General features: G+C 35.7%; 1 protein-coding gene across 4 annotated transcripts in view; it reads left to right on the forward strand.

The window, feature by feature from the left end:
* XPO4 (exportin 4) overlaps positions 1–8,876 on the forward strand; it is a 121,960-nt gene extending 113,084 nt beyond the window's left edge. For all 4 annotated transcript variants that reach the window (XM_059143773.1, XM_059143774.1, XM_059143777.1 and 1 more), the window contains exons 20-23: positions 150–280; positions 826–943; positions 1,472–1,564; positions 3,874–8,876. In XM_059143773.1, coding sequence (XP_058999756.1) covers positions 150–280; positions 826–943; positions 1,472–1,564; positions 3,874–4,071 — 540 coding nt within the window. In that variant the 3' untranslated portion in view covers positions 4,072–8,876. The remainder of the gene's footprint in view (positions 1–149; positions 281–825; positions 944–1,471; positions 1,565–3,873) is intronic.
* Positions 8,877–12,157: the final 3,281 nt, after the last annotated feature.

Genomic DNA, 12,157 nt, shown 5'->3' on the forward strand with positions numbered 1-12,157 from the left:
TTTAATTTGGTCTTCATGTTTTCTATATCTTGAATATGTTTTTAAGACATCATTGTGCTTTAAAGTTTGTCAGTTATTACTTTATTTACTGCATTAATGAATATAGAAATTAGATACTAGTAAGCATCTAAATAATATTTCTTTTTCAGTTTCCAACCCTTTGTAATCAGTACTACAAATTAATCACATTTATCTGTGAGATTTTTCCTGAAAAAATACCACAGCTTCCTGAAGATCTTTTTAAAAGTCTGATGTACTCTTTAGAACTAGGAATGACATCATATCCTTTAACTGAGCGACATTATCATTTGTCACTTGGGGAAAAAGATCTTACCTTAAAGAAGTTTTTTAAATTGGTGTTTTTTAAAAAATTTCTTTTGTGTTTTAGTTTTATTTCTTTAGAAAGCAGTCATCTCTCTAACTATCTTAGTTCTGTGTTTCTTTTGTTAGTTTGCCTCACCTTGTTCTCCTTTCACAGATCCCACAGGTGTTTGGTGCCTGATCCCAAAGTCACTCTTTTCGTTAAGAGCCCCAGTTAGTAATGTCATATATTGTTGCTGAGTCTCTGATCTTAGCTACTGGATAGGAGAGAAAAGTAAGACTTTTTATCAGTTGTGTCCTCTTGATCAGAAACACTAGAAATCTATAGTCCAGCTCCCATTCAGAACCACTGGAAACCCTTTCTCACATAATGGTGTATAGACATACTGCACGCTAACCTACTCCCTTATCTGTATTCAGTCCTAGAATTTGCTAATAGCTATAACTTTTTAATCTTTAATTAAAGTCAAATATATCTAGTTTGTCCTTGACCTTCATGATCAGAATGAGTTCGGAGGTTTGCCAGCTTTGCCTGGAAGCTTTGACACCGTTAGCTGAACAGTGTGCTAAAGCACAAGAAACAGATTCACCTCTTTTTTTAGCAACACGGCACTTTCTTAAGGTAAGAGGTTTGGGTGGCCTGTCGTGAAAAAATCTGCTTTAATAATTAAGGTCTTAATTTAATAATTATGGTCTTAATAAAGATAGGATTTTGAGGCCTTTCATGTTACTTAAAGACTCTATAGACTTCCTATGCGACCTGCACCCCAAAGTGCATGTAAATCTTCATTCAAATGAGGAAATGCTTATATCATTCATAAAGCAGGAAATCATTACTTTTTGTTCACTGTGCTTTCTGGCTATAATTCCCTGAATACATTATTCTCTGCTATTATTGTGTGTTTTTGAAAATCAGAGTGGTTAAAAGTAACAGGGAATTTGGTCACTTGATGATTTCGTTTATCACAGCAAGAGGTAACAGCCCCTTTATGGTTGGATTTTTAAAAAACTTTTCTTTAATTTTCAGATTTATTTAATAAATAAGAACAACTACCACCCCTCTTTTTTGGGGGGGGGAATGGGGAGGGGCTGGAAGACTGTATGATAATCATATGTTTTTATTTAGATGTTTTATGTTGTGTACTTTCAGCTGGTTTTTGATATGCTGGTTTTGCAAAAGCACAACACAGAGATGACCACTGCAGCCGGTGAAGCTTTCTACACATTGGTGTGCTTGCATCAGGTACTGGACACAAGTGTTTTCATGGGACTCTTTAGCAAGGAGATTATTCATACAGACAGTGGGCCTTTAATACTTGTAGTTCTTAGAGAATCTGTGACTCATTGCTTCCGTTCTGTTTCGGTGAGGCTGTATTTATTTCCTTGTTACTTCTGACTTTCTGTGTTTATTTGACAGTCTGTTTGTCAGTTAATAAGGACTTCTTTTCCTTTCTCCACTGTTGTGAATCATCCTTTGCATTGATTGCTGCCCTTAAGCTTTTCCTTAAACAAGTGCTAGAAACCAGGAATCAGCCTGAACGAATAGTAGTGACATGGTTTTTGTTCTTGAGGAACTCATAGTACAAGGGAGACCAGAGGAGTAAGACCATGGACGCAGAGGAGTCTGCCTTAGGAAAGCATGGAAATCAGCAGTGTGTATTTTCTGTCACAGTATTCAAAGTGTATTACTTCATATTACACTATGGAAAAGAATATATTGCTTCATTTTATTTTGTTCAGCCTTTAAAGACTCTGAAGTACTCATTCACTGGGGGTTAATATAATGGAAGAAAAGTTACGCTAGCTCACCTATCCCTTCCCTATTTCAGTATTCCAGTATTCCAATATTTCAGTCCCTTCCCTAGTCCCTTCAGGTATATGAGAAAAACTATATTGGGTCATCAGCTGCTTTAGTTACCCAACACTCCTTTCCCCTTTTTTGGTCTCCCCACCCCCACCACCAAGCACATGTAAATGTCCCTCATGACTAAGTGATTTACTTTATTATTGTTATTACAAAAAGGCTTTGGCTTTTTTTTTTTCTTTCCTTCCTTGTTTAGAGTCCATAGTATTTGCTGTGAGTGGCACTTGGAGTTTGATTTTATTTACCTGTTTAATAAAGATAGGATTTTGAGGCCTTTCATGTTACTTAAAGACTCCTTATAGACTTCCTATGCGACCTGCACCCCAAGCTAAAGTTATTCTGGGACTTCAGGTCTTGTTGTGTTCTGTAGGTACTACTTTCTGCAGATGGTGCCTACCTCAGGTCTGTGGCCTTTTGCTGTCATCTTACTTCCTTATTGCTTAGTAAGAGGATAGGTGTCTTTTCCCTGTAGATATAAGCCATTGCATTTCAGTTGCCTTAAAAAAAAAAATTTACACATTGTAGAAAGGAGAGCAGGGCTTTAGGTTTGGCTAATATAAAATCTTGCTGGGTCTGGCCCTAGAAGGGCTATCATTTTGGGAAATGATTTGAGTTTATACTTACTCCTCTGTGAGAGGCCTGTTCCTTGGATAGAGCACTTCAGGTGGCCATCCTGGTTTCATGCTTGTAGGTCAAGGATGGCTACTGTGCCTTACTCTTCCTTTCCAAACGTAATTAACATTTCATTTCACCATTTGGTCTATTATGATATCCCAAGGAGCTACTTTTTTCTTGAAAAGCTGTTTTGTTTGAATGTCCCTTAACCCCACACCTACTCCTCTATATAAGGTTTTATATAGAGGGCATTAGAACCAGAATCTCTACACGTACACCCCCACCCCACTCCCATGTTCCTGTGTTTCTTATGCTCTTTCTCCCAGAGCCATTGGGTCCATTACTGGTTTGGAGCCACATTTGGTCAAAGTGTCCTGCTTCCACCTTGAGAAAGGACTGAAATACAGTCCTCCCACTATGCCACCTCCTTACAAACAACTCCCGTCTGCCTTTGTGTGACTCTGCTGTCCTCAGAACTGAGTCAACAGGATGTCTATAGAAACCTCTGGAAAACTGTTGAAAGTCAGGTTGCAGACTTAGGTTATATATAAAATCCAAAATAAATATGAAAAATGTGCTTGGAAAACAGAGAAGAGGAACACAGCAACGTTGGTAATTGCATGACTTCTGGAGCCAAGCAGCCTGGATTCTTGCTGTAAAAGCAGTGCAATCAAAAAAAAGGGGGGATGCAGTGCAGTCTTGGACATATTACTTCTATCACTGTATGTAAGAACTTCATCTATGGAACAGAAGTATAAACAGTACTTACCTCATAGGATTGTTATAAAAAGTGATTTATGAATGTAAATGACTGGAACAGTACTTGAAATATAAACTTTCAGTAAATGTTAACTGTTAAAAAGAGTTGTCATGATCATTTCACGATGTATTTAAATATGGAGTTATTATGTACATAAACTAATATAATGTTATATGACAGTTATACTTTAATATAAGAGAAAAGACCTGTTACACCCTGCTTTCAGAATTCCACAAGGCAGTACCTGATGTGATTTATTGTGTGACATTTGAAGAAGATAAATGTTCTTATGTGTACTTTATCTCTTCAATAGGCTGAATACTCTGAATTGGTTGAAACATTACTGTCAAGTCAACAAGACCCAGTTATTTACCAGAGATTAGCAGATGCCTTCAACAAACTCACTGCAAGCAGCACTCCTCCTACGCTGGATCGGAAGCAGAAGATGGCCTTCCTAAAGAGTTTAGAAGAATTTATGGCAAATGTTGGTGGTCTCCTTTGTGTAAAATAAACAACAAAACTTTATGCATAATTTAGATCTTTCTGCAAAGTGCACTGAATTGCTAAAAGCTGACTTGAGTCTTGTCCTGTTCTTCAGTTCCTTGGCCATTTTGGATTTCAGAGAGCCTGAAAGTTTGATATTTAATGCAGTGAAACAGGAGAGGTCACTTTGAATCAGCTTCTGCTGTTGGGTGTTAGCCACAATATGTCATATATGTCTTGTAGATTTTGAATGGTGATTTAGGATTTTCAATTCCATATATGTGCAAACAGATATGGCACCATGAAATGCATATTCAGTGCCTTTCCCCCCTTATCAAAACATTAGGTGGCTAGCCAAAGTTTAGAATTTTTGTTAAATTAAATATTAGATGGACATATGCTCCCTGTTATTTCTCAAAATGTTGTCCATAGATCACCTGCATCACTCAAGGAGCTGGTTGAAAAGGTAGTTCTTGGGTCCAACTGTAGATCCTCAGAGTCATAATTTCTGTATGTTGGGCCTTGGATTCTTCATCTTAATAAGCCCCTCCCCTTTGCCACCCCAAAAGTTTTGAATCAATGCAGAAGACATTGGAAACTCCTAAGAGGTTTTGTGCTTTCACACTTTTCCTCCCTTTGATGATAAGGTTTATAATTGAGCAGGAAGAAGACACACCGGGTGTTTGTTGGCTTCTTATAGCACACGCTCTCGCTCTTTTTTTTGTAACATCCCTGGTGTCGCAGGTTTTGTATAATGCAGGTCTCTAATCATACTCTGATGCCTGAACTTAAGGAGGAAAATACATGTATATTTTTGTTCCATAAAAAGAACTTTAGGAACTGTAGCCATTTCATTGCCTTAATTTTAAGAAGAAAATACAAAAAAGAGCAGATTTGTTTTAGTAAGAAATCAAGTCTTGATGCTTCAGAGTTGGTTTAGGGTGTTAGCTGCTATGAACCTGGTGCCCTTTTGATCGTGTATTTATGTGGGTTTATGAGTGAAATGAAAGGCTCATTCATTTGTAGTCTAACTTTTTGAGTATGTATCTCTTCAGCCATGTAGCCATGGCTAATAATCTACTCTGAATGGCTTGCTTAAGCAATAACTATTTTAAAGGATGTGAATTACTGATTCATACAGACTATTATACATTGGGGCATTAGGGGCAATAATTATGCTAGAGTGGACATTCTCCTCATTTCACAGGAGCCATGTAAATTTAATTTAAGAGATTAAAAAATTCCTATTTAGATCCTCTAGTTTGACTTTTCTAATCAGGACTTTTGTACTGCTGCCATGCTCCACTTAATTCTATGTGCCAGCTTAAATTATGGAAATGTAAGCTAATTTATAAACTGCAGCATATGAAACTCTGCCTACTTCAGTGTCAGAAATCCCACAGCACAGTGACAGAGGACTGTGGTGCAGGCGCACTCTGCAGCTGTGCTTCCAAGGGGTGGGCTTTCTCCTTCTGTGTTCTTGAACACGCTCAACTGTCCTTCGAATGTAGTGTTAATATCTGAATTGCATATAGTATATGCACCTTCATATGAGATGCTGTGCAAAACTTTGTATGACTCTGTGCTACTAACAATTATAGTTAACAAAACTGGAGCATCAAAATTACACCCACCCAGTGCATGTGATGTTAGACACGAGTGAATGAAAAGCCTGGGGCCGTAACTTTGTAAGGAACATTACTCTTAATCCGATCACTGTTAAATAACAACTGAGGTGGAACAAAAATATCTTAAAAGACAGGTAGGAAAAAACTAACATCACTCTTCATGAAATACACATACTGTATTTTTTAAAATACTTCAAACAAGTGCATTTAATTTCTTCTTCTTTTCTCCCCTTACCGTGAAGTCTGATGTGGCAGTGTTCTTGGTGTTATATGTTTCCCAGCTCCCTAATGCTTTCTCAGTAGTTATATCTGTGTCTTAAGTAATATAGTCCCTTTGCCAAAGGATGCTAAAATATGCAACTAACTGGGTGGGTCTGCTGGCCATGACAAAATTATAATCAAATTGTTAAGAGTAAAGATGAGTAGGAAAGAAATGACTTGTTAAATAAAAAGGCATCAGTATTTAATAACTTTTCTATAGACAGAAATGTATCTGCTGAATTGGCCCAGGTGTTATTACAATACTGCAGTTTCATTAGATCAGTTTCAGTTAAAGTGAGATTTACTTCATATTGGACCAAATGATACTTCAGTATCTCCAGAATGTTGTTTAGTGGCAAATGGGAAAAACAGCCCCCACCATTTTCTAGGTAATGGGGGAGCAACTTTAATTGTAATGGCTAAGACTTCTTTTCAGGGTGTTTGTGTATGTTTGCCTGGTTGAATATTTGCTTAGTTTGGGTCCTTTGTTTTACTTTGTCCAGTTTTGTCTTTGGCTGTGTTTCCTGGCTCTGATTTTGAGGGTTTTTGTTTTAATGCTCTTGGCCCAATGGATATAAAAAACATTGGCTTAATTCCAGTAAATTGGTTCATATTATTAAACTAAGTTGTTAAAAAGTTTTAAAAACAAAAATATTATTTTTGCCCCCCTTTTAATATGTTAAAGGGTCACTGTTGAAGATATGATTTTTAGAATTTTGTGTTTTACAAAATTTCTGTTGTTCATATATAGTATCCTTTAACTTACAGTTTTCAGTTTATTCTTTATTTGACTTATTTCTGTTTTTATTTTCCTTTCCCATTTGTTTCCCAAACAGAGTCTCTACAGAGTCCCGCTGCACAATCACTAGGGACTTGGTCCTTTCACAATTTGTATCCATGTAACAGCACCTGTAACTGTGTTCTTTGTAGCTCTGTTAAAAAGATTAGTTTGTCTTTACAGTCCTTCTGGATAGGTGGCTGCCTGGGTAGCTAAACTATTTGGCAGTATTTGACAGTGTCCTTCTCAACACATTTATCCCGGTCTTTCTGCCTTGCTGTCTCTTAATCTCTTGGAAGACAGTGGGAGCATGTTAACATCACTGCATTGAGTTTTTTTTGTCTGGTATAAAGTATGACATGTTAAAAAAAAAAAAAACAACTTTGCAATAGTTTTCAAATTTTAAGAATTTAGTCTTATTTCATTGTAAACCATGTATCTAATTACATTACATTGCTCTGTTCAGATATGATGGTTACACCTTTTTTTTTTTTTTTTTTTTTTTTTAAGTTTTTACTTCACAACCAAGCATCTCTATTATTATAACTCCCCCCTCCCCCGGCCAGCAATATTTAACACTACCCTTACAGTCTTTGATTGAATTTTCTCTTTTACCAAGACATCAAGTCTTTGTCTTTCTGATGTCACCATATTTCCCATTTTGGTTAATACTTATATGAATCCCTCAAGTATTGAAGAGAACTAGCTTTCAGTTTCAAGGATTTCAGGCTTGAGTATCCTATTATTCACTGTCAGTTGAACCCTTAAAAAACCCTTTTAAAACAGTTTTACTTGTTTCTGTTTGCCACTTCCATCATTAGGGGTGGTTGTCATTAGACCTTATAAGTTAGCTGTCTCTGACAGATAATTACCATTATTGGTTCCTGAATAAAATATTAACTGTTAAAGCAGAAGGAACCTCAGAACTTCTTAGTGTTTGTGGTTTTTTTTTTTTAACAGAATAAGGAACTGACTTGATGTAAGTTTTTTAACATAATTTTCTATAAATTCTAATACAAAACAGCATAGCTGATTTGAGGATATAATAATGTTTTAAATTATTTTAAAATACAAGTGGGTATTCTCTGATTTGGTAAAACACTACATTTAAGAATTCTTCAGAAGTTGATTTTCTAAAATTAAAAAATGTCCAAATTAGGTATGTTGCTGAGCTCAAATTAATTTGAAGTACCCTGGTGAAAGCTGAACTTTAAATACTTAAATTTAGATGTGAGAAGTATGAAATATTCCTCATTGATGATAATGGGAACCCATAACATACTTAGCCAAAGAATATATTTGGTTCAGGTAAAGATACCTAATAATGGGCATCCATTCTTTTTTTAAAGAAGATGGATGAAGTAATCTGTTTCTGGCCTGTAACTCTCTCTACTTTGGATAGACTGAAATATTCCACAACCGCTTCAGTGGTGCTTGGGAGGTGCAGCTGGCGCGTTAGACTTCTTAGACTCACATCAGAAACCATCTTCATCCACCTCACCCACTGGGGTTTGTACTTCACTTATTCCCAGGCCTTTCCAACAGTAGAGAGAATTTGTTGTTTCTTTTTCAACATATATTCTTAGGCCTCTTAGCTATTAAGAGCTGTCAGATTTGTACTAATAGCATATTTTCCTAACCTGAAATTAAAAATACTGCATCTGCACCATGTACCTGATGGGGATCTGACCTCAAGTGTGTTCTGAGCCTAGGCTTCCTGGCGTGGTGTCTTTTTTACCACATAAGATTATGACAGATTGCAAATACTGGTATTATGATTTGGTTCTCTGTACAAAGAAAGAAGCTCCATGCAGTGAGTTTGTGGTTTAATGGTCACAAAATGTTAGCACTGCTACCATTCAGCACGTGTAAAATTTTTTAAATTTATAAATATTAAAATTTTAAACTTCACTAAGACTTTTCAGTTTTTTTAAGAAACCCAGGGATGAGTATACTGTTTAAATATTTACCTCTATTAACATTACTGAAGGTATAAAGTTGCATTTAATTTTTCAAAAGATGCTACAGTATGATTTTAGGAAATAAATCAAGGCTATGTATTGAGTCAGTTACAAGCTGAATATCAAATTGATAAAATTTTATTTGTATTTTTAAAATCCATAAATGGGAGTTAAATGTGTCTTTTCACTAAATATTTTTATTACATTTTTGTTTTGACCATGTGTGATTTGTTCATGGGTATTTAGCTAGACTGTTTTATGAAGCTTATTGAAATGGTGCTAGTTCATTTACAATCATAGGATGTTTGACACTGGGAACATTACACAGTCATAAGATAATTTTGAAAAAAAAACACGAGACATATCTGTATAGACAAAAATTTGCATTACCTTTTGGGAAAATACCCCAACCCTAATAGAGTATTCAGAATTCAGAAAGAAAAAGTTTTGTTTATATTCTGTAATATTGAGCATATTTATTTTTTTATTTCACTTCACAGTCTTACAAACATTTCCAGAGTTATTAGTCAAATCACTGGATTTGGGCATATTTGTAGTAAATATTATTAGTATTATTAGTAGTTTGGGTCATTCTTTCTGGGCTTTCAGGGAAAGTGGAGAATTACCATCCTGTTCTGTGTTAGACTTAACAGACTTTCACCCTTTCTCCAGTCTTCCCATCCAAGTACTAACCAGGCCCGACCCTGCTTAGCTTCCGAGATCAGACGAGATCGGGCGCGTTCAGGGTGGTATGGCCGTAGACCCTTTCTCCAGTCTTAAGTCTTGTAAACATGTGCGGTGGAAAGTTAATTTTTTTAAAGAAAAGCAAATGCTTGAAATATATTGATTTTAAACTTGATTTTTCTTTGAATATTCATTGATTTATTATGGTATTTCTTAGATTATGTTGAAATTTGATTCTACTCCAAGGGTAGATAAAGAAAAAGTAGGTTGTTTAAGGGACAGAGTAGGAGTACATGTTGAATTTTGTTTCACCCTCTTAAGGAGGGACGTTAGGCACAGACTAATCACCTGTCATTTGAAGAGAGCCATAGGTGATATTTAAGGTCCCATATATAAAAATTAGTTTTTTAAAAAATTCATCTTTAATGATTCTCTCTAAAAATAGTCATTTGTGAATAATGCCTCTGGTGCATTAATTAGATTATGTTACATTTTTCTTTATGTTTTAAGCATAGCTTCCCAGATTGGGTCTTGTGCATTCTTTGTAATCTCAAATGGCAGTTCAGTTTGACTTTCTTTTAAAGCTAAGTGAAAGCAAAAACATGTTCAGTGAAACCAACGAGAAAATCTTTGGCTCAGAAATTCCATACAGTACTAATAGGGTTATGTCTCACCTCCTATTGACTTCTTTCCGGGTAAATTAGTTTTAATGACTAGCATGACTATGAACAGAGGTAAGTCACTGATGATTCCTGGAGTTAAAGAATGAAAAAACTGAAGTGAAGCACACTTAAATAGGGATGTGCTAAATATTCTTTCCACAGTAGTCAGTGGTTTTAAGTTTTGATGGTTTTCATGTCTGTTTACTTTGCCAGGTGAATCTTCAAATATTCCTATTAGTAAGCCTAAGATCTTAGGCTGCAATACTCATTTGTACATGTGCTTATAACTGCATTGCCCTGGATGGTCCTTTCTGAGGACTCACCTGGTAAAGCCTTTTGAACTGATACAGTACAGGGGAGAGGCAGAGAGACTTAGATTCAATTCCTAACTAAGCTATTCAGGGTTTATGTTAATTTCCATGGGCCTATCACTTATATCATAGGACTATACGTGTTGTTAATTCTTCCCAAAGGAAAAATTTTAAACATGGTAATGGATATAATAGTAGATGCTCAGCAGATTCCATTATATTTAAAGATTATTTCCAAGAACACATTTTGATCAATAAATGTGACCTAATACAAAGTCTAATACCTGATTGTCATTAATTACTTTCAAATACTGTGATACCTACACATCAATAAAATGTGACCTTCTAGCCCTAGCCAAACCACCATGTTGATACTGGGATAGAGTTCACCATAGTATTTACTGTTTCTTCTTTTCTATGTGATAAAATCGATTAATTTAAGTCGGTGGTTTCATTTCTGTTGAATATTCAGCTTCTGTTCCTACAACAATAACAATCCTAAAGTGATTCCTAAAGTAAGTTTTACGAATCACTAATTCTTTATGACTTAGTGTTATCAAATAAATTGGAGAAATAAACCAAGTGGGTTTTTTTTTTTTTTTTTGGTTGGTTTTTTGTTTTACTATGTGAAGCTAAAGCTTTACTACACTAATGCACATTGGAAACTAGAAGATCTTAAAGAGATTTTCTTCAGCTTATTTAATGGTTTCTTCTCAAAGCATCTTATGGGACTAGAATTCTAGTGAACATCCTTTGCAACATGGTTAGGTTGAATAATCTGGTTATACAGTACTTGAATGGAATAAAAAGACTGCGTTCTTGTAATTATGGGTAATTACTAGTTATTTTTTAGAAAGGGAAAAACGAAGCTAAAGTTTATCTTACAAAACATTTTCAAAGTAATCTTCATTCCTTTTATGTACCATTTCTGAAGAATAGCAAGATGAACAAAAATAGTTTCTGAATACACAAAGGAGTAATTCCTGGATTGAAACTGATTTGAAAGCATCTTTAAGTTTAGTTTAACTTGACAGATAATCTTCACTTTACTTCAATAATAAATTGCCTTTGATGTTTTACATTTCTTTTTTTTTTTTTAAATTTCATTTATTTATTTGACAGAGAGTGAGAGAGAACACAAGCAGGCAGAGCAGCAGGCAGAGGGAGAGGGAGAAACAGGCACCTTGCCAAGCAAGGAGCCCGACATGGGGTTTGATCTTAGGACCCTGGGATCATGACCTGAGCCGAAGGCAGTTGCCTAACCAACTGAGCCACCCAGGCACCCAGATGTTTTACATTTCTTAATGATTTTCAAAAACCATTAAATTACAATGCAAACATTTCACCAGGAAAATTCTGATCTTCATGCAGTAGAGATGTGCTGTCTGGGCAGTCAGCACTCTTGGTGAAGGTATAATTACATGAACTTCCTGACATCTAGGTCACTTTATTTATAAAAATAACACTTAGCTGTACACATCACATGAAGCTACCTTGTGTCTCACACGTTATGAAAGCAATTGAAACTTTGAAAGCTTAAAAAGATGTTTCTTTTCCTTTTTTAAAAAGATTTTATTTATGACAGATAGCAAGAGCGAGAACACAAGCACAGGGAAGCTGGAGAGGAAGAAGCCGGCTCCCACTGAGCAGAGAGCTTGATATGGCATTGGATCCCAGAACGCTGGGATCATGACCTGAGTCGAGGTCACTTAATGACTGAGCCACTCAGGAGCCCCTAAAAAGATGTTTCAAACCAAAAGTGATTCGCTTTAGCATAAATTTTCTGATAATTTACAAGCCAAGGCAGTCTCATATATGGACAGACTCAT

The sequence above is a fragment of the Mustela lutreola genome, chromosome 13, assembly GCF_030435805.1.
Source record: "Mustela lutreola isolate mMusLut2 chromosome 13, mMusLut2.pri, whole genome shotgun sequence".
Lineage (NCBI taxonomy): Eukaryota > Metazoa > Chordata > Mammalia > Carnivora > Mustelidae > Mustela > Mustela lutreola.